This window comes from Zootoca vivipara, chromosome 3 (assembly GCF_965207765.1).
Source record: "Zootoca vivipara chromosome 3, rZooViv2.hap1.1, whole genome shotgun sequence".
NCBI classification, from domain to species: Eukaryota; Metazoa; Chordata; class Lepidosauria; order Squamata; family Lacertidae; genus Zootoca; species Zootoca vivipara.
The window spans coordinates 19,739,812-19,765,626 of record NC_142586.1 but is presented as its reverse complement, the minus strand read 5'-3'; the positions used below and the strand labels follow the sequence as shown (position 1 = coordinate 19,765,626).

The 25,815-nt window shown below is 42.3% G+C and overlaps 2 protein-coding genes across 3 annotated transcripts; one reads left to right on the top strand and one right to left on the bottom strand.

Moving 5' to 3' along the window:
- The first annotated feature begins 19 nt into the window (after positions 1-19).
- Positions 20-10,151, top strand: LOC118082448 (putative guanylate cyclase soluble subunit beta-2). Its single transcript, XM_088665657.1, has 7 exons — positions 20-1,075; positions 2,636-2,784; positions 3,536-3,682; positions 4,321-4,475; positions 5,540-5,682; positions 6,713-6,814; positions 7,283-10,151. Exons 1-7 carry the CDS (start codon positions 760-762, stop codon positions 7,372-7,374), a joined length of 1,104 nt encoding a protein of 367 aa, XP_088521783.1. The 5' UTR covers positions 20-759; the 3' UTR covers positions 7,375-10,151.
- Positions 7,870-25,717, bottom strand: RNASEH2B (ribonuclease H2 subunit B). 2 transcript variants are annotated; one of them, XM_035109964.3, is made up of 11 exons: positions 25,617-25,717; positions 23,658-23,729; positions 22,439-22,546; positions 21,725-21,801; positions 20,617-20,734; positions 19,437-19,501; positions 18,341-18,446; positions 17,339-17,420; positions 15,282-15,324; positions 13,964-14,044; positions 11,977-12,385 (listed from the first exon to the last, which is right to left on the bottom strand). In XM_035109964.3, the coding sequence occupies exons 1-11, from the start codon at positions 25,696-25,698 to the stop codon at positions 12,278-12,280; spliced, it is 942 nt and encodes a 313-aa protein (XP_034965855.3). In that variant the 5' UTR covers positions 25,699-25,717; the 3' UTR covers positions 11,977-12,277. The 2 variants fall into 2 exon arrangements, with proteins under 2 accessions (XP_034965856.3, XP_034965855.3); XM_035109965.3 differs by lacking the exons at positions 11,977-12,385; positions 13,964-14,044 and adding an exon at positions 7,870-10,674.
- Positions 25,718-25,815: the final 98 nt, after the last annotated feature.

Sequence of the window (25,815 nt, the reverse complement as noted above, 5' to 3'; positions counted from 1 at the left end):
ATTGATTTTTAAATTGCTTTTAAATATAGAATTATTTTTAAAGGCTTAAAGGCTTAAGCTTAAAAGGCTGGCTGAGAAACAAAGGTCTTCAATAGGCACAAAAAAAGAAAATGAAGACGGCACCAGAATATGTAGATGCAACCACACTAAGCGCCAGATTCATATATTGTCGTAATTTGGACCTGTAAACAGTTAATCTGAACAATTAAGATCTAATTTCCAATCATTCTGAGTGGTAGTTGCACAAGAAACCAGCATTTAATACTCAGGAGCAAAGAGAATATAGCCTGGTGTCTCCTGATCCTATGAAACTTACTCATAAATCATACAGAGGCTTTCCTTAGCAAATGGAATACCACCATAACTGCTTGCATGCAAGACAAAATAAAACAAGTAAACAGATCTACAGTTGGGGTGTACAATATACGGTACACCTCTGCTATAAATCTGTGTGTTGCATTTACATATTTTACTAATATGGAAAATGCCAATTAAAAAATGTTGCCCACCTCTCCCTTACGAGCCATTCCTTCTCCCTCAACTCTTTCGGTGCCTCACAAAATAATTCAAAATTCTGGACCCAAGTTCTAAACCTCTGTTATGATGTGGTGACGAAGCATTTGCAAGATTTGGGGGGGGGGTTCAAGATGTACAATAGGTTTGTGGTGGTGTTACAGGTAAGATTCAGGTTAATCAGTAGGTTTAAACACATCGGAATATCATTCTGTAACTTCTTTCATTTTTTAACGGAAAGGACAAATGATCTGGATGGATTCCATGCAGTGCATGATGTACTTGTGCTCCCCCAAGCTGCGCAGTTTGGAGGAATTGGAAGAGCAACGGATGCACCTCTCTGACATTGCCCAGCACGACACAACAAGGGACCTCATCCTCTTCAACCAGCAACGGCTGGCAGAGATAGAGCTATCTAACCAGCTAGAGAGGAAGAAGGAAGAGCTAAGGATTCTCTCCAAAAACCTGGAAGCGGAAAAGAAGAAATCGGAAGCTTTGCTGTATGCCATGTTGCCAAAACACGTGGCCAATCAGCTTAAGGAGGGCAAAAAGGTGGAAGCAGGTAAATGCTTTTTATTGTCCTTCAATGCTCTTTGTGGCAGCGAGGATATCACTGTAATGTTTTGAAAGACTGGGCAGCTAACCAATTTCAACTGGGAAATTCTAATAAAGCAAGGCAGAGGGGATTCAGCAGATAGTCTGGGGGGAACTGGCTGCTACTGTAACATTGCTGATTTTGCAGGTTTGGCTTTGGTTGGTTCCCCGAGTTCTGCTGGGAACTCAAAATTAGAGTGGGGTGTATGTCTCATAAATATATTACGGTATGATGAGCCTGAGTAGTTTCAGCTGGAATATGGGGTTATAGCTTGCTGTTTAAAGTATGTCAGAAGTATTGCCATCTACTGTAAGAGATTCACCTCAACACAAAAGGATTCAGAGGATATGTTATTCTTTCTTTGCATATTTTTTACATTACAAGCAGATTTTGAGAACTGGAAAGTTCTGTCTGAATGCATCCTGCTTAAAAGTGTCTGGGACCACGTGCAAAGGTTTGCTGCCTTCACTGACAAACCCATTGGTCCAACAAAATGTAACACTAGTCTAAGTCCACCTTGAAACATAAGGACCTTCCACAAGATGAAAGTCGGTCTGGGGTTGCCAAGCTTTTTTTGAATAGTGGGATCATTTTGAATTTTGAGCGGGTGCTGGAGACGCAAGTCACAAAATGGCGGCCTTGGAGGGGGTGTGGCATAGCACAAAATGGCTGCCATTGGGCATGTAGCATAGCACAAAATTAAAAAGACAGCGACCCCTGACTGGCTTATTCTTACCATGGGAAGTCAGCTATGTCCTACTGGACCTAATGAAGGAGATCATACACGTACCAATGGTGTTGCTGTCTAATGATAAGAAGGAATATTCCTCAGTACCAGTGGGAATATTCAGGGTGACCATACCACTATCATTTCACTTAGAAAGTCTTTGCATGTTTTGCCCCTGAACATCCCTTCTAGGAGGGCTAGAGACTTCCTTGAAATATAATGAACACTTAGAGTTTGGGGCACCAGCCAAGGGTACCACTGGAAGCCTTCATGGGCACCATGGTGACCATGGGCACCAGGTTGCCAGCCCCATGTCATTCCGGCAGCTGCTAGCTTCAGTGAGACAGTTGCCTCAGGCGGTCATCTGGAGAGAGCCTAGAGGAACAGCCAATCTGGGCCCCTAAGGAGCACACAACTCATTGCCTCCTGAACTTGTCACCCACAGCCACCGCCTGGGAAGAGTGGGGCCACTACTGCCTGCTCCTCTCTGCTCTACTTTTCTCTCTTCTGCCACAGGAGTTTCCAGTCACCTCAGGCAGCAGCAGTAGTGTGTGCGTGCGCGTGGCAGTGGAGGCAGCAGCAGTAGGGTGCCATTTTCTGCTTTGTCTTGAGCGGCAAAATATCTTGGGCTGGCCCTGCATGTGGGGATTGGTTTTTCATCTCTACCAACAGAAGGGCCGAAGCAAATGGCACTGTCAACTGCATTGGCCTTACAAACAGAATGGTGTCTCGTTTTTGTGGCTTAAAATAAACAAAACAGATTTTCCAAAATAGCAATTCTTCTTTTAATTATTCCCTAGGAGATTTTAGTTGCTGCACAATACTTTTCAGTGATGTCGTGACCTTCACAAACATCTGCTCTGCCTGTGAACCTATTCAGATAGTGAACATGCTTAATTCCATGTACTCAAGGTTTGATCGGCTAACTAGTGTCCACGGTGTTTATAAAGTAAGCGGTCCTGCAATTTACACACATTTGCATCACTTATTATGCCTTTCCTGCTCATCTTGTTGCTTATAGCTGGTTGTATTAAGCGCTATTGCTATGAAAAAATGTTTTAGAATGATGGACACATGGATGAGAATGAAAACTGAAGACTATTACCTTGTCAAAAACATTAAATTGTCAAGCCTTTCCAGACCAGCTTTTCCTTCATATCATTTCCCTCTGCAGAATGCCAGTATTCTTGCCTCCTTTTTTTCCTGTAAATGATTTCCCCTGCTACCTAGAGCAGGAATAGGCAAACTCAGCCCTCCAGATGTTTTGGGACTACAACTTCCATCATCCCTAGCCAACAGGACCAGTGGTCCTAGAGGATAAACTGCACTAGTGCAACCCTTTAATTGTGGTAGTGGTGATAATGTATTATGTTAACTATCTGGGACAGATTAATGTCTCCATCCAACATTGCCCACATAGAATCATAGAGTTGCAAGAGACCCCAAGGGTCATCCAGTTCAAACCCCTGCAATGCAGAAATCTCATCTGAAGCTGAGGAAATGTGTGCTTATTGATAAGCCTTGCTATTGGGGCAACTGGCTGTGGACCCTCATGAGAGCAGCCCCTGAGCTATAGGTGAAATATAGGAAGGACATCTCTCTGCATGGGACAGAAAAGTGGGGAGCAGTCATGGCACATGTTGACGTGTTGAGTTTTCTGTCTTCCCATCCCTACAATATGTCTCTTTATTGCCTTACAGGTGGAAACAATAGGAGACGCCTACATGGTTGTAGGAGGGATCCCAGTGCCTGTCAGCAGTCATGCTGAAAGGGTGGCTAATTTTGCCCTGGGCATGAGAATTGCTGCAAGGGAAGTGATGAACCCACTCACAGATAAGCCTATACAGGTACATTTCATCTCAAGTTCAATTGCATGATCCTATGGATGCCTACTCAAAAGTAACTCCCACTGAATTCCTGCAGTTGGCAAGGCAGTTGGACGGGATGACCTCCCAGATTTCTTCCAACTCTGGAACTCAGTTCTGGCACCTCTCAGGTGGCTGCCATTGTCTTTATAAGATGTGTTCATGGTGAGTTCCAGAACCTCTTTTTATAGGGAAATAGCACTGTTGGAAGGTGTCACTATTAGTTATGCCTTTAACTGCCCTCCTGTGTCTGGTGAGACACTCGGACATTGCTGTATCCCATTATGGACTCACTGTTAAAACCGTGTTCATGGAAGACAATCTTACTCAGCTACGAGTGATCGCCAAAGAAGAAGAAGAAGAATCCCATATATTATTTTCCCATATGTTCCTGGGTATTTCAGTCTGGTTCTTCCATTGCTGAGCTATTGCTCATCATGCTGCGGTCAGTAAGAAGCCTACTAGTTTGCTGTGGTGCAGGAAGTATTTTTGAATGGTGGCCTTGCTAAATGTAATGCTATACTGCAACAAATCCAAGAGGTTGAATGAAGAACAATCAATTATTTCTTTTAGAGTTGTAATAGAGAACATATTTTTCTTTGTTGTGTTTATGCCAGTAGATTAGAATTGGGGTGCACACTGGTCCAGTTTTGGCTGGAGTGGTTGGGGAGAAAATGCCCAGGTACTGCTTGTTTGGCGATACAGTCAACACAGCTTCTAGGATGGAAAGCCATGGACTTCCAGACAAAATCCATCTGAGCCCAACAACGTTCAGGTAAGAACCTGCAAATCAATCGCAACACAAGGGAAATTCACCTCTTCTGTCTTTTCTACATTGGCGTTACCAGGGCTATCATATCTCAGACATTTTGTGGGATCTGTGCTGTCCTTAGGACCACTAACATGCTCCACATCAATTATCAAATTATCTTCAGGGGTAGGCAGTGAGAACTTTTGTAGGGCAAAGTGGATGGCCTACTGATGGGTACTACTGCCTTTCTCATATTTCAATTGTCCACTCTATATATCAGGTGTGGGAAACCTTTGGTCCTCCAGATGTTGCTCAATTACAACTCCCACCATTGGCCGTGCTTGCTGGGGCTGATGGGAGTTGTAGTTCAGCAACATCTGGAGGGCCAAACATTCCCAAAGCCTGCTGTAAATCAAGAGCTACATTTTCTGGCAGTGGATCCTTATCTAGCCAAAATAGCACTATCCACACAGAAAAGGGAAATATCAGCAGGCTTGAGGGAATGCCAGAGTTTGCAGAAGCACAACCAACAGTTTGGGGGAACGACTGTAAAGTGGGGGGGGGCAGGCACGCACCACATAAACAGCCAGAGAGGGCTGAGAATGCTCACGGGGACAAGGAATGCTGACGGACGTGGGTGGGGGAAGTGGAAAACAAGTGTGAGATAAGATAGAATGGTGGGCTTTGGGAGAGGACATGGCTGGTTAGACCTCCGAGTGATTCCTCATGGCAACACTTGTTGCAAGTCCCACTGTAATTTCTGTTAGGGCTGTGAAAACCCTATACCTTTAAAGCACATTCTTTCCCTCAAAGAATTCTGAGCGCTGCAGTTTGTTCAGAGTTGCTGGGAACTGTAGCTCGGCGAAGGGTCAAATACAGGGCCTAGAATTCCTTGAAGGGGGGGGAGACACATTCTCAATGTGCTTAAAAGGTATAGGGTGTACACAACCTTAGAGGGTAGAATTTGGCGGCATAGAATGGGGTGGGGTAGCGGGCAGTATCATGAGAGACAGAGGTGTTGGACACCTGAGGATTTGGGGCAATGGATGAATTGTGAGCCCATTTGCTGTGCTTCTTGTACTCAACAGAGCATTATCACACCAAGTGTTTGAGATGGTGGAAAGGGGAGAAATACAGGTCAAAGGCAAAGGGAAAATGACAACACATTTTCTGAGGAAAAACCTCCATGCCACGGAGAATGAAATAATGGGACGGCTGAAAGAGACATCTGGTAATGGCAAAGGCAATGGTGTGAGTCTGTCGAGGGACAGAGAAATTCTTACTGTTGTTTAATATTTATAGTATCATGTAAGGTGTCAGTTCCAAAATGAAACCGCTCTGCCACAATCTACATTGTGTGATGTATCTACGCTAAGAGGTTGATATATTTATCTCTATATTCTTGGATTTAGGTTCCATGGCCAGGCCTAGTTCTTATGAAATCAAGCATTGTTTTTTCCTACACTTTATTTTTGAGCCTTGCTGTGTGAAACTGCTTCTACAGTGGTACCTCTACTTACGAATAACTCTTCTTATGAATGTTTCTACTTACGAATGGAGCTCCGTCCGCCATCTTGGATGTGGTTTAGATAGGATTTTTTCTACTTACGAATTTTTAGATAGGGTTGCTTCAACTTACGAATTTTTTCTCCCAATGCATTCCTATGGGATTCGACTTACAATTTTTTTTGACTTACGAATGTGCGTTCGGAATGCATTAAATTCGTAAGTAGAGGTACCACTGTATTTGTAAATGAATCGACCGAGTTTCAAGGCCACCATGGATGTGAAATATCGACTCCAGTCAAAAGCTCACGTCACCTTACAATTAGCTTTTTGAACGCACAAGATTCTTACTTGTCTTTTCCATAAGGGATTAATCTTGTGCATGTGCTTTGGCTGGTGAGATACAAAAATGCAATCCTCAGCTCAAATTCAGATAAACCCAAGTAAAAACTAACAAAATTTCAGAGAAACAGGCATTGCAGTTGTTGTTTTTAAATGCAGTGATAATAATTCTGCCTCAATATGTTGGATGCTGGAATTTCCAAGCTGGTGCACTTTTGATGCTTTAATTAAGTTTTTATTTCATATTTAGCTGTTTGTTTTGGTGCTTTGTTGTTTGCTGCCCTGGGCTCCCTTGGATAGACTTTTTAATAAATACTACTACTGATGCCGGAGAGTGTATATTATGAGGTGGTGTGTTAATTTGCATAGAATTTACACAATACTAGCCCTTTTCTCTTTTTTTGTTGTTGAAGAGGACACTTTGGAAAGCCATCATGGCAAGAACGTTGTAATAATGAAGTATGCTGAAGATTCTCTTACAGCCAGGGATGCAGAGCATAGAGAAGATGCGACAGGTTTGTTACAATGTTCACCCAATGCACAGAAGCTGTGGGATTAGTATTGGTTACCATACTCATGTTTAACTCCCAATTTTGGAGGGGGGGGGAAGTGAATGATGAATGTAAAAAACCTGTGGAAAATGCACATTTTTAAAAAATAATAATAAAAAAGGAAGAGAATGGGATTTTTGCTGATTTCCCCTACCTCTTCGAACTGTTGTCGCTTTGTTCTGGCATTCTCTATTATTGTTTACCTAGATGCAGAAACATGGCACATTCCCTTTCAGAAATGAGAGTTGAACTGAATTGGGGAGGGGGGGAAATGAGTCAACTATCATTACCCATGTGAATTACTGCACTCCTGTGCGGCAGCAGACAAAAATGGGGCTACCTCTAGGATGGCTAACAAATTGGATCTAAATTATAATGTTCCTGATTGTTTTTCTCACACCTTTTGTTTCCTTCTCCCTGGTTACCTGTTAGGGGCTGAAAGAAATTCACAAGAGAAAGAAGAAGCCTTACTTCCTAATCTGACAGAGAGTGAGACTCCCTCAGCATTTTGCGTTCTGTTTTAGAAAAATGGTCCTATGAGGAATGAAAACTCAATGGGGGGGGGAGAGAACTTCTGCAGGTTACCTACACTACAGCTTGGAATGTAACCCTGCGTGATGAATTGGAGAAACGGCAAAGGAAGAGCAGGCAATGTTTTGCTGAGAACAAATGGGTTACTTCATCCTTCTCTTAAAATTTGCACTCCTTACAGGCCAAGCATGAAAGGCTTCATGTCATTTGAAACGCCTTTCCTCCTTGTAATGTTTGGCCACATTGGATGGAATGAGAGAAGCCACAAGAAGCGCAGTTCTCCTTTCTATCCAAAGCTATGTGATTTGGGGGGGGGCTGTTTGTCTGTATGTGCATAAATACATAATTGATGGGTGATATGGGTCTTATATATTCTTTAATGATATATCTATGATTGTTTGGAAAGGTGTTCTAAATCGCTTGGAGACCTTTGGGCAACTAGTGACCAACAAAGAACAATAGACAATAAACTGTCCTTCAGAAACAGATGAATTATCTCAAATTTATTTATATGAATAATCATATCTGACACAATGGAATTAAACTATAAACAACAACAAAAAAAAAAACCCCACACCCCTACTTTTTTTATTCACAAAAAACCTCTGTCTGAGTCTTTCCCTTAAATGGCTTGGTGGTGGCTGTTGTTGTTGTTGTTTACTATAATTATTATTACCATTTGTTATCCACCCTGCACCCTAAGGTCTCAGGGCAGGTTACAACAATTAAAGCACAACACTAATATTAAAAAGCATTATCACACGGTATCAAAAGCAGTTTAAAATGAGTTAACATTTTACAAAAATAAGGCAGGTCCTAAAAGCATACACCTCAAGTGTCAAAACATTAGCAACTCCCTGTTAATTGCAGTTGGCAAGTCTTTTCGTGATCAGCGATTTGGGGACTGCAAAGGGCTGAATACCACATGGACAACTTTCTCCTCAGGCTTCCTTAGGGAAGCTACCATTAATAATTGGCAAAGGGCAACTGGCAGTGCACTAGCTCACCTTTCAGGTGGCATTAGGGACTAAAAATCTCTCTCCCACCTATCTTGTGATTCAGTATGCCCAATACCTTTCCTTCCCAAGAGCCCTTGTTTAGAATCAGCATGGACCCAATTACCAACTCCTGGCACTTTCTGAAATAAGATTTAGCACTTCTGCTGGTGCTCAACGAACGATGAGACACGTAGCTTATTGAGTTGTCAGAGCAAACTGTTGGTAATTTACATTGTTTATTTAATGCCATGATGACTGTGCCAGGTGTTCCTGGGGTGTTAAGCAAGTGGGTAAGCTGGTAAGAAGCTGTTGTGTTTCCCATTTCCTGAGGTAAATTTCAGGAGGAGCTGTACTCCTCTTTCTATCTCTTTTCCTTCTGGTGTGATGTTCTGTACACAATATGCTTAGTGCTAAGGTTTAGACTTATTGTAAATTTAAGTTAAGTCTGCTGCAACTGGATTTCTTATGGGCAGTGCCAATCCTGAATGTATTGGATTTGTTGACCATTATGCTCATTTGCCTTCAGTAGCAGTAAAGCTCTGCTGCATGAAATATAATTGCCTCTGGTCTATTTTTCGGGAATGCTGCAACGTGTTAAAGTTTTGACTCTGCTAACTATCCAATGGAATCTGCTCTGGATCAATATTTAGTAGAATTCCATGACACAAATGCCACTCTGTAACTTGCATAATTCAGCCCACTTGCAGCGAACTGGAAAGATGTGTGGTGCAATCCTATCCTTGGTCTGTCAAAGCACATCTCACTTACATTTTGACTTTAACTTGCACAAGACACTTTTTGGTGCCTGATATCCCAAGAATACTAGGCCTGAAATCCATTCTAAGGAGTAAACCCTCTTGAACACATGACATAGTTCTGTATAAACGTGCCTAGGGTGATAGAGGTGTCCTATCAAACAGATCCAGGACAGATCCAAAAAACTGAAGAAAAATTGACCAAACACACATTTAAACAAGATGACCTGGTGAAGGACAGTGGGAAGTTTTACGGTTTGTACTTTCTTCTAAATAAGGTACACTGGAGTTTGCTCAGGTAGAGAAACAGCACATAGCTGCTAATAATTCTATTTTTCTCAAACAAATAATAATGTGAGTTTTAGGAAAGTGCAGTATTGCCACAACAAAACACCTGCCTTAAGGGAAGATAGGAATCACATGTGGGGGAAAGTGCATTTTTATTGTGAAGGGAATAATCCAGGGTAAAATGTTATTTACATAGTCCCCGGTTTATTAAACTACTTTTTAAAATTGACATATCAACTTTCAACAGAAGTTTCCATGGCAGAAAACCAATAAAAAAATAACATTATTAAGATTAAATTGCTTAAAAAAGTCTTTTTCCTTATTGCTAAAAATAAGGAAGAAGAAAAGCACACACCCAGCCATCAGAACAGTAGTACAAGTAGTGCAAGAAACTGTAATAATATATCAACCTTTCAAAGTTTAAGAAGTTAGTGAAGCAGGCACAAGCCAAATATCTCCGAGTTTTCTCCAGCTAGGGAACCACCACAGAAAAGGCCCTGTCTCTTGTTGTCATCTGCCTCTATTTTGAAGGCAGCAACATACAGGCAAGTTTATTTGGGAGCAAGTGGTCCTTCAATTACCTTTCCTCCCACAGGCACAAAGGTTAGATGTTGTGCTTTACCTACAGCTTGTCCATACTAACATTTGCTGTGTGTTTGCGTTCACATGTAATTTGCATAGTACCAGAACATTACCCTCAAGTAATACAAATCTTGATGCTCCCCCCCCCCAATAAATTTGTGTTCGCCCAACATGGGGATAAACTGACAAATTGGCATAATAATGAATGAGAAGATGGATTCAAACACAAAAGGAATGCAAAAGACTCAGGTTTCACCTCAGAAACAAATTCAAGTATGCACAAGTGTGGAATACTCCAAGTTAATTTGAATGGGGGAAAGTAGATTAGCAGATAAATAATGCTCACATGTGGACAAGCCCCTCGATATGAGTGCTGGAAGCAGACAGCAGTAAGCAGACAAAGTGCACCAAGCCAGAACTGCTCAAAGGACAAGGAATAATTGTACTAGATCAAAATCTAGAACTTCAAGCGAGAGATTGCAACCACATACCAGAAGGGAAATTGACCTCATCGAATTCCAGCTCTACCAGCAAATCTCACCTGGATAACAGATTCTAACAATACAATTTGCATCTCTTTAAGATGGCTTTAGGAATGTTCCACATTAAAACAAGGCATCCACATTTCCTTTCATTCCCTTCATCTCTTCCTCTGGTGACGAGCAGACATCTAGTAAAAGGGAAAAGGCACATCTATATTATTACCCAAATGATTTGTCAACGAATGTATTGGTTAACACTTTGATTTTGACAATTCAGTCAGTTTAACATTATATTTTATTTTCTGATTTTTTTACTGTTTTCTTTTCTTTTATTGCTACTGGATTTTATTGCTTTTAGGCCCCGTTTTACATTTTTTAAAAATAACATTGTATTTCTAAGTCAGTTTCAAACAGCAAACTGCTCTCTTTCCCCATAAGCATTTTGGTACATTTGGCACATTTCCTTAAAAATAACGTCAAAAAATACAAAAACAAAAAACACCTCTTTTAGTAATCGAGGAGCTCTGCTGAAAATGGTGTCATGACGATTGGTGTTCCTCTGTTTGAATGAACACAGAGTCAGTTTAACAACATTGTTACTCACTTGTGTTTTAACATATATGTGTGTGTGTGTGTGTGTGTGTGTGTGTGTGTGTGTGTGTGTGTGTGTGTAAACCCCAACCCCCATCTTTCCTGATAAATTTACTCCAACACAAAATGTGTGCCATTTTAGATTGGCAGTGATGGAGGGAGGAGCTACAAGGGAGAGGAAAGTTCGGTTGCACAAGCTGTTTTAACAGAAAAGCCACATTGGATGTGAGATCCACTGTCACTATATGGAAAATTATTTGGCCAAATTGTAGTCCTGCTGAGAGCTACTTTTCCATTCTAGCTAATGAGATGTCTCCAACCTCAGCTTGTGTAACTGTGTGTGAGACTTTCTTCCAATAAGTGTCCAACTCTCGTTAGTTAACTTTTACGTTTAAATCAGCAGTCTCTCTAAAACAATGTCCCTTTAAATTGTCCTTATTGCACAGAAAGAATCACTGATATTCTTGAAGCAAGGATCACTCACAACATAGAGAAAACACGTTTAATCATGTATCACATTACTCTTCTTGAGAAACAAAGATTAACCACACACTGAAGTTTAGCAGCTAACAAAAACTCCAGCTCACTAATTTAATAAGCAAAATGCTGCCATGTTAATGGCAAAGTGTATTAGAATTTGTCTAGTATTAGTACATCGTTAATTCCTAAAACTGAAAAGTGATTTTTAAAAATGAGCTCTTATATCCTAATCACTCTTTATTTTCTTTAGTTTTTGTATGCCTGAGAAACTTATCCCCACCCCCTTTGTATTTGTTAATATTTTGAAATTCAACAAAAACCATGGGGGGGGGACAGCAGTTCAGGGTTTTTTTTAATAGGAGGAAACATTTGGCATTTCCCTAATCCCCATCCATTAAAAAGACAAGAAACAAGAAATATCTGTTTCAGAAATGAATTTATTTTACCTCATTACATTGCAATGTACACCTTGCAGCTTAACAGTGCTAAATAAACAAGCTTATTGGCTGATATGATAAATTACCAAAATTAGCTTTCCCAGTGGGAACTACAAGAGGCATCCTGACTTTGTTTTACACAATATTAACTTTCACAGTACTGTTTCTACTTTTGAGCCCTAAATTTAAGTAAAGGGATGTCTGAAAACTTGGGCGGGGGAGAGGAAGGAAAGAAGTGAAAAAGAAGCTGGCCTATACAAAAATAATTACTGTATCAAAAATCTCATTTTGTTGTTTTAGTTTTTGAACTAAAGAAAGAAGACATGGTTTTCATGCCACTCTTGTCAACTTTCGCCAGGGCCTTTTGAGCAGCTGACATCTTACTGTTTGCCTGGAAATAAGAACAGAGGAAAAAGTTAGACTAAAGTACAGTGTCCATGTTATGTCACATTCATATCAAGCAGAAACTACACATATCCTTTAGCTATTGTATATCCCTTCACACAATGTGCCTAAATATTTTATCTGGGGGATAATTAATTATCTGGATAAATGTAATCACGTGGTTTGCAGATCTGGCTAATATAAAAAGTTGACATTCAGCCTGATCCGGACAACATTTCTTCACATTTACATAGGCGGGATGTTTCATCAGTTAGATGGCAGAAACATTTATGAAAACCTCAGACACCAGAATCCTGATCATGCTGGGAATACATTGAAGTTAAATGCATGCTTTTTTTATCCCAGAAATGCTACAGTAAAAACAAAGATTAATATACACATCTTTAATGCACATCCACACATGCAGTGAACCGCCCTGAGATCTTGTGATGAAGAATGGTATTTATTTATTTATTTATTTTAAAAAAAGGTTAAATGAAGAAGTAAAATTAGACTACTGTTGCTGCTTGAAATTATTCATCTTGAAAGTCTGCGTTATCCAACATCTTTTAAGAGTAAACTGAACTGAATTATGCAGACTACTCAACTCTTTCCACATCTTAAATACTGTACTATGCCTGCTCCAAAATTTGTGGGATTCTCGAGTTCCTTTTTACTAAGCTAAGAGTGTCACCTGTAAGCTACTAAGCCTTGATGTCACAAACATCCTAACTGCTTGGGGTGAATATGTTAGCAAATTATTCCTTAACTTAGGAGGCTTGCTGTCACCAACAATGGGATCAGCTGTGCTATGAACTTCCCCAATGTGAACTCCATAGAGCAGTGGTCCTCAACCTTGGGCCTCCAGATGTTTTGAGACTACAATTCCCATCATCCCTGACCACTGGTCCTGCTAGCTAGGGATCAAGGGAGTTGTAGGCCAAAAACATCTGGAGGCCCAAGGTTGAGGACCACTGCCATAGAGCAACGGACCCCTGCTGAAAGCAGGACTTTGCTTTTCCTTTATAGCAAGGCTTGGCCTCAAGCTGTGCTATGAAGGAAAAATGGGTCAACCTGATGTCATACAGCAGTGATGTCAGGTGATTGACACATGGGTGGAGCCTCTCACACTCCTTTCTCAAAGTGGTCCACTGGGAATGGAGGAACTCAGGATATGGATTCAACACTCCAGGATACTGTTGTAGCAGATTTATGAAAAGCATTACTAGTTCTTTAGTCCTGGATAGCCATGAAAGCCTTTTAAATCCCCACCACCAATATTTTCACCATTTCTTTAACTAGTTCTATTCTAAAACTTATTGGTTTATTCCTCACATATGGAACCAGGGCTTTTTTTCAACCAGAACTTCCTGGAACTCAATTCCGGCACCTCTCAGATGGGTGCCATTGCCATTCTAAGACAATGAGGGAGGTGTTCTGGCACCCCTTTTCTGGGAAAAATAGCACTGGATAGAATGTACATGCTTAGAATATGTATTCTACTTTCTCCTGAGTAAAGTAGCATGCTACAAGAAAATGAGGCTGCTAGTCAAAAAGCTAGCCGGGAAAGCAATATACAACTCACCTTTTTGCTTTTCAGATCACTAGTATTAAACTTGGTGTAATCTTCTTCTGCTTCCACGGGCACACCTGATAATTTCCTTTTCTGCAATGTTAGAGTGGGGATTTGCTCCATAAAAATCACAGTGTATTGCATACACTGATCTTCAGCGTAAACAAAAAATGTTCAGGTTTAATGTGAGCAATGGTGATAAAGTTATCCAAAGCAGTATCGCCTGTCCTCTAGATTAAGTGGGAAAGCCGATTGCAGAACATGCAAGCAGAGGTGGGGAAAATGCTGAGTGAGAATGGCTGGAGAAAGGAAGAAGACAATGAGCGGAGGAAGCAGAGATATGAAAAGTGGAAGTATTATGGACCTGGGGAAGTGAGAGGCCAAGGACATTACAGTAATACAAAATACACAAGTGTATTTTCTTATCATGTGTGCATCCGTAGAAGTCCTGCTTTGAAAACCATAGGCATAATTGTAGCACTTCATTGCCAACACATACTCTATGTACCAGACAGTTTGAAAGGTCTTCCTCATTTGATTGGTGGTTAAAATGACTGTGATTAAAAATACAGGTGAAACCTGGAAAATTAGAATATCGACGAACAGTGCATTTATTTCAGTAATGCAACTTATTATTTTTTATTTTTCTTTAATTTTTTACAAATGCTTTCTTTTGGAAATTCCACAGTAATAAAACAAATAGTTACAAAAATACAAAAATAAACATCGCTATTACATTTCATTAATTAAATTCCATTTATAATTGACCCGCCTAATGACAAGTAATTACAATTACAACAAATAAAGGCTTGACATATCTTGCTTTGCATGTCATGCATCTATCTCATATATTGGTTTCACCTTTTAAGTTGCGTTACTGAAATAAATGCACTTTTCGACGATATTCTAATTTTCCGAGTTTCACCTGTAATTGCACATTCTTCTTACATCTTGCCAAACACTGCGGCACTGTTCCATGCTTTTAGCTCGGTGCTTTAAAAAAGCCCAGTTATCAATGTTATCAATGGGGGTGGGGGGAGTTTGTTATCAATGGGAAAAGAAGTATTTCAAGAGACTTGACTTCCTCTCCTCTAAGATTTCTTTGGTACGTCATTTCTTTTTCAGCACCTCCAGGGTTTGAGACCATGGTCTGAAGGCTCATGATGCAACCACCTTGCTGAGGCTAAGCTGATCTGGTTCTGGCCAATGCCCGAACAGGGGTCTGCCGGGAAACCCCATGCAAACTGCCCTCGAGTTCCACGATGGAAGGAATGCAGGGCATAACTCCATGAAACTGATACGTATCCAGTAGTACCTAAACATTCCTTACCTTTGATGCTGGCTCCGCTGGAGGACTTGCAATTTGTGGGAGTCTGGAAAGCAAAACCAAAAAGAAAAGAGGTTAAGGAGGTCAAACTTTAGAACTATCAAGCTAGAATATTTGATCAGTAAGTGCCCCATCTATTTATTTAGAAGTATTTGTGTGGGAGAAAAGGAAGAGTGGGTTTTTCTCAGGGTGTGAGAGCTGGGGATACTCACTTTTTTGTATGTGGATTGAAGATTAGGGTAAAACTAGTATACAGGGCTATTGCAAAAGAATAATCAACAGGAGAGTCAAATCATATCCGCAGTGGTCTGGGACACTAAAAAATTAGGAGAAAACGTAATATGTACAAAAGATGTTCTAGTGGGGGTGTAAAGAAGGACCAGTGAGTGGTGTGGCCAGGGGAGAAGGAGGGTGTCTGGAAAGGGCCTGGGATGAGACATGAAGGGCCACATTGGCCCATGAGCCACCCCAACACTGTATAATGAAACAGATGGATCATTTCCACCTAATATATAAAGAGCTGAATAGGGAAAACATTGGGTGGGGGGTCAGCCATTGTCAGCGAAGTTCTGCTTTACAACATAAAGCTTGTACACTCACCTTATTTTATTCTTAGAAAGTTATTTATTGGGTTTTTCAGATTAAAATTTTACAGTCACATATCCCACATACAACATAAAAGCAAGATTCCAAGAAATGTCTCATCCCAGGCCCTCCAAGAAATCTCCTGGACTTCCCTCCTCCCCTTTGTGGGTCCTATTGTTAATCATTTCCTCCTGCATCCTATATAATAAAGTCCAAGTTGTCCCTGCGTCCAAGCTGTCCCGTGTGTCCCTGGGTCACTGCGCATGTGCCCCAGGGACACAGGGATTGGACAGCAGAGACTGGACACTCACACGCGCGCGCTCCCCCCACCCTCTGCCTACTGTTTCCCTGCGGCCGACCAACCGCCGCTCCCGGCCGGACAAGGAGGCTGCTTTATTTCCCATTTCCCCCCCCCTACGCGACCAACAGGAAGCGGGCGTGTGCGCGCGCGCTCTCCCCACCCCACCCCCACCTGGATCACTCGCGCGCCCAGGACCCTGGCGGGTGTGAGGGGCGAGGGTCCCTCAGGGGAAGCGGGGGGGTGCTGCGCAGAGGAGAAAGAGGCAGCGGTAGCCGAGCGGAACGTGTCAGGGGGAAAGGTCGCGGCCAAAAAGCTGGCCTATTTTCATGAAAAGAGCAGCCTGCGTAGCTGCCTTCCCCTCGCTGCCTGCGCATGAGGAGGCGCGCACCCTGCCGGTCTTCTCCGGGTCGCGCGCCGCTCCAGCCCTCATCCCTGCAGGAGCGCCTGCACTTCCGGGTTCGAGGCCTCCCTCCCTCCGTCTGCCAGGGCGTGTGGAAGTAAGCCAGGCAGGCAAGGCAGGGCGGCCGAGAGCGATGGCTCAGGGGAAGCGCAAGTTCCAGGCGCGCAAGGAGGCCTCCGCGGGGAAGAAAGCGAAGGCGGTGGCGGCGGCCCGGGGGCCTCGCAAAGGAGGTAGGGCCGAAGGACGGACAGAGGCAGCCCAGGGGCCGGCTTTGCTCTCAACTTTGTGCGCGCTCAGAAGGCTGCCTCCCCTTCTCCAAGACGCAGCAGCCGAGCGCAGAGAGGGAGGGAAGGCGGCGGCCCTGTTGCTCCTCTCACACGTTCTAGCGCCCGTTTACTGAACGGGCTGAATGCCACTAGTCTTTTATAATAATCTTTTACCTCTCCATTGTGTCCAAAATTCACCATTAAACTACAAGCGTTATTCCAATCCTACTAACGATTTTAACTGTTTACAATGGTCTTTAAGATAAGCTATAAACTTTCCCCGTTCCTTATTAAAATTTTGGTCTTCCTAATTCTGATTCTTCTGGTCATTTTAGCCATTTCTGCATAACCCATCAACTTGCTCTGCCATTCTTCTCTTGTAGGGACTTTATCTTCTTTCCATCTCTAGGCCAATAACATCCACGCAGCCGTGGTTGCATATATAAATAGTCTTTTCTGCTCCCTTGTGATTTCAGCACCTAAAATTCCCAGAATTGTACACACTCACCTTAAATATTTAGCTAGTGCAGTACTCAGATCTTCAGAAATATATTCAGTTATTAAACCATGAGCATAGCGAATATAGTCCTCTGAAAGAAAATAAATGCTATATATTATTAAAACATCTCTCCTTTAGAGTGCTCAGCCTCCAAATTAACACTGCCCCAAGTTTACCACTTCTATCTGTTTAATACACCTTTAGTTTCATGGTGTTCCCATCAGTGCACTTCACACACCCTTTGGCCTAAACCAGAAGTGGGGAACCGTTGACCCTCAGCAAGCATGGCCAATGGTTAGGGCTGACGGGAGTTGCAGTCCAGCAACAGTTGGGAGGGCCAAAGGCTTCTCACATCTGCCCTAAATGGAATCAATACTTGCAAAGAACAGACACCTAATGCTATAAACAGCTGTTACCAGTACTTATGTCCTCATAATTAAAATGCAGCAATGGTTGTCAGCTTCGTATTGGTTGTGTCTCGGGGGGGGGGGGATAAAATTGGAAAGGGTTGGAAAACCATACAGATGGCCATGCAAATGTTCCCTATTGATTTCATAAGCCCAGGCAATCAGATGGGTTATTTCTCCCTGTCTGACCCTCTCTTCTCATTCAATTGAATATTCCTGAAGGCATAAAACTGGCTAAAAAGTTATATAGCAACTATTATCTGTTTTGCCTCAAAATGATAGCAGTGCTGGGAACATCAACAGGTGTTTTTGGGGGGGGGGTGCATTGTGGCCACCGCCATAGTGTTTAGCAGCAGTGGCCTGATGACTATAAAAGCACCACACACAAAAAAAAAGTTAGGAGAAACTGAAAAGAATGCCTGGAAAAGCAACTAAGAAGGGGAAAGTGCAACGCACAAGCGGATGTCATATGGGAGTTGTCACAGTAAGGAAAATGTAAATATTGCAAGAGAAAATCACGTATGCAAACAAACTGAGTACTGTACAAATCTAACCAGCATAAAGTTAATGTTTTATATTTCACTTGGGACCTAAATCCCCTTACCTTCAGTGGCATCCGTGTTCTGTTTGCCGCTGATAAATGTAGCAGACTGCACCTTTCCACCCACAGGTATGTCATTGTCTTTTAACACTTTGACAGTCTGGTCGAACTGACAAAAGCCGCAAAACAGAAGGGCTTATCGTTGCTGCTGTTGAGCATACATGTAATGTATCATGAAAGCCAAACCCCTGAACCTACGAACTGAAATCTAGCACACGTTTGTAGCTGCTACCATACTGACATGGGTCACAATCTTCTACCCAAATAAGTCCCCTTTTGGTGGAATGAATGAGAATTGTGCAACAAAAAGTGGCATTCCTGAGACATTACTGTTCGTGTAAAATGTAACTGCTCAGGAGAAAATCACAGAAGACTGCATTTATGGCATGCAATTTACTGTTAAAATAGCTACCAACTTAGCAAACTATTGATACACTTTTTAAAAGTTTTGCTAACCAAACTTTTTTCCTACTGCAGCAAAGGCTACTGAGGAATTCCATTTGTAGAGTGATCGCAACTAGGCTAGCACAACTACAGCAGAAAAAGTGGGCCATAGGGCTGGCCCTGAGCTTACTGCAAAGGTTCCTTCCGGTCTGGTGTAACTAAGGCAGGGGTAGGCAACCTAAGGGGGCCGGGTAAGGCCCAATTGCCTTCTCAATTCAGCCCACGGACGGTCCAGGAATCAGGTGTTTTTACATGAGTAGAATGTGTCCTTTTATTTAAACTGCATCTCTGGGTTATTTGTGGGGCCTGCCGGGTGTTTTTACATAAGTAGAATGTGTGCTTTTATTTTAAATAGATCTCTGGGTTATTTGTGGGGCATAGGAATTCGTACATTCCCCCCCCCCCAAAAAAAATATAGTCCGGCCCACCACATGGTCTGAGGAACTGTGGACCGGCCCACGGCTGAAAAAGGTTGCTGACCCCTGAACTAAGGCATCCAATAGTGTAGGTAAAGAAGAGGAAGGTCCTTAGAAATTGGCTGCATCCTTACAGCTCTGTTACACTTTTCCAGTTTTAACTAGAGTCCCTTGCAACATACGGTAAAATATTAAGAATTCATCACGATAGAAAAGAATATCTTTTAACGTAAAAATACCTTCTTCTTCAGCCACTTCAGTGCTTTCTCCTCGCTGTATTTATAAAATTTTCTGCCACCTATTTCTGAGACAAAAAGAGTCGCCTCATATTTAGGTCTGTACTTTCATGATATTTATTTATTTATTTATTTGTTGAATTTATATACCGCTCTGACATGAAATAAGACATTGCAGTAGATACGTTATTTCATCATCTGTACAAGGTTACCAGTGAACACATTTATAAACACACACACACACACACACACACACACATATACACAAATATATACATATATACATATACACACATATATATATATACATATACACTGCTTTTTTTCTTTTAAAAATGTTTAGGGGTATTCTCATTTTGACTCAAGAAAATCACCATTTTATAATTCAAATCGGGGGAAATAAATACAGTAAATACAACAAAACCGACCAATCACTGTGCTAGATTCCAACTCCTACTTCACACATTAAACGCTCACTTCCATCTGAGACTCAGGAAACACCATGACAGGAAATGAGGCCGCCATTGGGGTTAACAACGGAACTGACGATTCACCGTGCTAGAGAAGAAGCTACATATTTATTTATTTTTTTAAAAAGTTTCTTCTCCCATTAGATTCACAAAATGTTTAGGGGTATGCGTACCCATGTACCCCCAGAAAAAAAGCACTGTACATATACATATACATATACATATACACATACACATACAAGGTTACCAATGAAACAAACATACACACACACACACAACCTTATAAGCATCGGTCTATTTTGCTCATTAACTGGCTGGGCTCTCCTGTGTTTCAGAGAGGGCTCTCTTCCAGCCTTACCTGCAGATGTCAGCGACTGAACCCGGGACCATGTGCATGCAAAAAATGTACTCTACTACTAATTAAGCTACAGTCCCTCCCTCTACACCTTGGGGAGGGAGTTTCAGCTTACATTCCTGGCACTCACAATTGCAGCAACTGTCGTGAAAGTATGAATACTCAGCATTAAGTGGCCTCTCTCATACAGACTCTCTATAGTTTCGCATGGCTCACTGGGAGTTATTTCTGCATGTATGGCTTGTGAGGCCCTGGGAAGGCATACTGTGAAAAACCTTCACTGGCCTAACAGCATGACAAAGGACTCTAAAACCTGTATCAAATGCTGCTTGCTCATTTTATTTGTCAGATCTTGTACCTTTTTCATCTACTAGGTGGTGAACAGATTGCGAAATGTTCTTGCAGTTTAGCAACATTGCACAGGAAGAGAACTCTTCATCTACCAGGAACTGATCCAAAGGCTGAAACTTTCCATGCTGGAAAAAGGGAAGGCAAATCAAAATGGTGAATGGGTCAAAGTGATTCAAAAATATTTTGCCAGAAATATTTTTTTTTTATGACCAGGTAATTTCAGCTAGAGATGGATGGCTGACAGGCACTACCAAAAGCTGCTAATAAAAGAACAGCGAAGCATTAACAGTTATTTCGGACTGATGAAAGAGGCAACAGAATTCTTTAATGAAGGGTGTTCAAATAAAGCTTTTTTTAAAAAAGTCAGCATTTTAAACTCCTAGTAACTCTTTGTTGTGAAGGATAAATACGAGTTCTGCAAGTGAAAATGCACCAACAGAATTAGCAGACTAAAAGGCAACAAGATTTTGTACTCTCTCTTTCACTAGCAAGATTTACGGACAGAGAACTCTGGAATAGCCAATCTTTCTTCCTCACAATAGGACCCAGGTGGCGCTGTGGTTAAACCACTGAGCCTAGGGCTTGCTGATCAGAAGATCAGCGGTTCGAATCCCTGCGACGGGGTGAGCTCCCGTTGCTTGGTCCCAGCTCCTGCCAACCTAGCAGTTTGAAAGCGCGTCAAAGTGCAAGTAGATAAATAGGAACCGCTACAGCGGGAAGGTAAACGGCGTTTCCATGTGCTGCTCTGGTTCGCCAGAAGCGGCTTTGTCATGCTGGCCACATGACCTGGAAGCTATACGCCGGCTCCCTCGGCCAATAATGCGAGATGAGCACGCAACCCCAGAGTCGGTCACGACTGGACCTAATGGTCAGGGGTCCCTTTACCTTTTACCTTCCTCACAATACATGTTCCAGTTTGGCTTAAAGCCCTACAGGAGTTGTTTTCTACATAATTTAATAATTTCAAGTGACAGACATGCCAACCTAACCAAGTAGTACCAAAATACATTATAATAGAGTCTACTGACTACAACACTTCAGAGCATTAATTTGCAGTTGTTTGGGGAGAAAAGCAATAGAATGTCATCTTCCTAAAAAAATTCTAGGGTACCTACCTCTTTCTCTGCCTTGGTAAGGTAAAACAACAAAAGAAATAAGGGATCCACTGGTGTAGCAAATAATAGCCGTCCATCTAAAAGTATATAAAAAAGCACCATCGTGACAATATATAAATAATAAAAGTAGTAGTAGTAGTAATTCCCCTTGATAAAGACAATCTTCCCCTGAATAAAGAAATAGGTTCTATACCTGAAATAAAATATTGCTGTATTTGATTTTGGGTGCACAAACCTATTTCTTTATCCAGGAACAAGTCCATGTAGACAATTTTGAGCTAGGAGGCCTGACTTGATGTAAGACAGCTTCCAATGTTCCTGTGTATATTCTTATACAGTCATACCTCAGTTTAAGTATGCCTCGGTTTGAGTATTTTCAGTTTAAGTACTCCGCGGACCTGTCTGGAACGGATTAATCCACTTTCCATTACTTTCAATGGGAAAGTTCGCTTCAGGTTAAGTTCATTTCAGGTTAAGTACGCTTCAAGTTAAGTACAGACTTCCAGAACCAATTGTGTTTGTAAACCGAGGTACCACTGTACAGATCTGAATTGAGGGCAATGGAAGCATAAAGCATAGCCCAGGTCTTCTAATGTTACATGTAAATGAGGATAAACTAAGCCATAGCAGCTCAGGAATCTGTGTATGCTTAAAATCACAAGGAATCACTGCTCGAAGATCAGGTTGCAATTGGAGAAAGAGGATACTGCTCACCATGTTGAACAGCTTCGCCTATAAACCACGACCGGTATTCTTCATGAAAAGCTTTCACTTCAAACACCTGACGGCCATCACTTCCAAACAAGTAAAGGGCTGCTTGTCCTGTTAAAACGACGACGACACAGATATTGGTTTCGGATTTCTGAAGCTGCCAATAGCCACCCCCAATCAAAAGAAGAAAGTAAACTCTCAGGAGAATGCCGGCGTATAGGCAAACCTTAAGCGCATAAGAAACTCAGACAAATAGAGTTTGTTTCCCTGCTCTAGGAAAGGAAAAGGGAAGGAAGACTCAAGCTTTGTGCACAAGCATGCAGTTCACACAAAAGCTAAATTTGCTTAACTATGGTTGATGGCCAGTGTTCCATCTGAATGTAACCATCGTGTATAAACTGGCAAACCATGGTTTGCAGTCAGCCAGCAAAGCAAAACTGGAAATCATGACCTGAAGTAGATTTACAAAACCATAGTATTAACTATAGTTTGGCATGATGTCTGAACCAAGTCTACTACAGGCATCATGTGAGATTAACATATCCCAGTCCTGTTGACCCTTGGGAATTAATTTCAAAGAAACCTGACATGGATCTGGGCAGCCCAGGACCTCCATACACATTGCCCAGGCTTACGCACAGTGGTTTGAATTCACCCCCAGAGGCACACTCCATTGTCTCTCAAGACAGATGGATGTCAACAACAATATACCTTGGATGTAGCCATTATTTTATTTGCTCTGGGACAGAGGAACAGCTGGCAGCTTAACTCAGCCCCCCAAACCTGTGTATTTTACAGCAAAACATAATTCACAACAAACAGAAACATGCAGACATAATCTTACAGAGAACATTTACTGAATAGACAAAAAGCCCTATTCTTTTTTTAACACGTCATTTTAAAGCTTCAGCCTACAAAGGAAAAACAGTGGTACCTTGGTTCTCGAACGGAATCCGTTCCGGAAGTCCGTTCGACTTCAGGAAACATTCAAAAATCAAGGCGCAGCTTCCGATTGGCTGCAGGAGCTTCCTGCACTCAATCGGAAGCCACGGAAGCCGTGTCGGACGTTCGGCTTCCAAAAAAAATTTGCAAACCAGAACACTCACTTCCAGGTTTGCGGCGTTTAGGAGTCAAAACATTCGAGTCACAAGGCGCTTCAGAACCAAGGTATGACTGTAATTCAAATTTGAAGGTAAGAGAAGAATTACAATTTCTTACTTGCCTGTACTTGGATTACGCAGTTTTGTAAATAAAGGCTCAGAGCCCGGCTTCTTCGGCAGATTAGTAGCAGATTCTGAAAAAAGTTAAATTCCAAAGTGAGACATACCCTTCATATATTTAAAAATATTCACATCTAAATACTATTACTGTAAATATGGGTGAGGCTTCCCTTGTGGAGAGTAAGAATCAGGTGAGCCCCTATCTTCTGAACACAAACTTTTATTAAACAGGGCTGCAATCTAGAAGCTGTGCACTGAGTCACCAAGCCACCATCATCTTCACTCATAGGCATGGAGAGAGTATGGTTGAGCTGCCACAACATTTCCTACTACTCAACCTAATTTCACCTGAAAACACAGCCAGGCAGAACCATTGCTCTCTCCATGCTTTGCCTTCCAGCTTCAGAAAGGAGAAGAAAAGAGAGCGCTGTGCAAAGCACAGCAGCCAAGATGAAGAGAGAAGAGGCAAAAAGCAGGACAGGGGAGCAGCCCTCATTCCCCACAGTTGTAGGCCTAGTCTACACACGCAACAAAACATAGCATTAAGAGTTGTGATGTGGTAAAATACTGTGTGGGCTTGAATGCCACCCGACATAAAACAAACTTCACACCAATAGGAAACAGGTTGGACTGCAACATCTTTCCCTGATGTGCTAGATCTTTCCTTGTGGGGATCTGGATGTTTGTTTTGCCACATGGGAAAACAATCTTAACTGGCAGCCCACTCCTGCAGTTTGATATGTTAAAGACTCATGGGCGTAGCCAGGAGGGCAGATGGGCAGCTGCCCCCCCCATCAAGTAAATAAATAAAAATACTTAACTAACTGAACAATTGCATTGCACATAACTTGGTTCTGCCCCCCCCCCCCAACATAAAGCCTGCTCCCCTAAAATAAATCCTGGCTACACCGGGCGATGTGTACATGGTCAGAATCTCATCTCAGAGGCAGATGAAATGGAGAAAGAGGTCAGATTGAGAGGAAGATCAGGAGGACTTGAGTCACATCCTCCCACACTTTGTGTGAGATGGTTGTATGTATGTGACTCTCTCTCTCTCTCTCTCTCTCTCTCACACACACACACACACAAGTTGACATGCATGCATGTGCATGTGTGTGTCAGAGAGAAGGGCACAATTGTGAGAAGCTCCTCTCTGCCCTACCTTCTCACCCATTGCAAATATTTGCAAACCCCTGCTTTTTTAAAAAAAAAATCTGCAATGTCTGCATGTCACAGAAGACAGTTCAAATGCTGCAGCATTTCAATCGTGGTCTCCACCGTTGCATTCAAAGAACTGGCTTTACCAGGAATTACTGCTCATGACTGTGACCGCAACAGAAACACAAACTGGTGTGATTATGGGTGTGTTCCAATGAGATGCCCTTAGTATATATATTTATGCTCCACACACACACACACACACACACACACACACACACACACACCAGCTCTGAACATCGGATTCTGCTGTCCCAGCGTAGCACAGCAGTAAACTGAGGAAAACAAGTCCAGACCCCCTTGGACACGTGTAACTGGCCAGAGCGGCTCTTTGGATCGAGGCCTTTATCGGCCACAACTCATTTAAAAAAACGATCCTACTTTCAGCATCTTGCTAGCAGGCTTCTTCTTCTTTTTCCCCATTTTTAAATAACGCAACAAAAAGCACCAGGAAGTGACTTCCAGTTTCGTTTCTGCGAATTCTAGCAGAGTTTTGCCCCCTGTTCATATGGCACTCATCAAATCCTCCCTTTAGGGGGATACACAAATACATACATACACACGCGCGCGCGCACACACGCGTTGCCCCCAAAAGGGCAACATAACTTCAGGACAAGGGAGGGAAGATCCTTCCATTCAAACGAAAAGAGATTCCACCCCACCCACCCACCCAGAAAGAGCCCGTCCTTTCACAGCTGCAGGAGCAGCCCTCTCCCCGTGCCTCTTTGCAAGGAGTTCTTTACCTGGCGCAACGATCACCCATTGCCCGCCGCTGCCTCCGTTTCTCGCGGAGACTTCAAAGACCCGCTGCCTCCCAGCCGGCATGTTGCCTTCTGCTCGCTGCGGACCCGCCCCCGCCCCTCCCCTCGCTATAACTCTAGACATACAAAAACTAAAAGAGGTGCACATGCGGGCCAGCTGGCGGGTCGCATAGCAATGTCC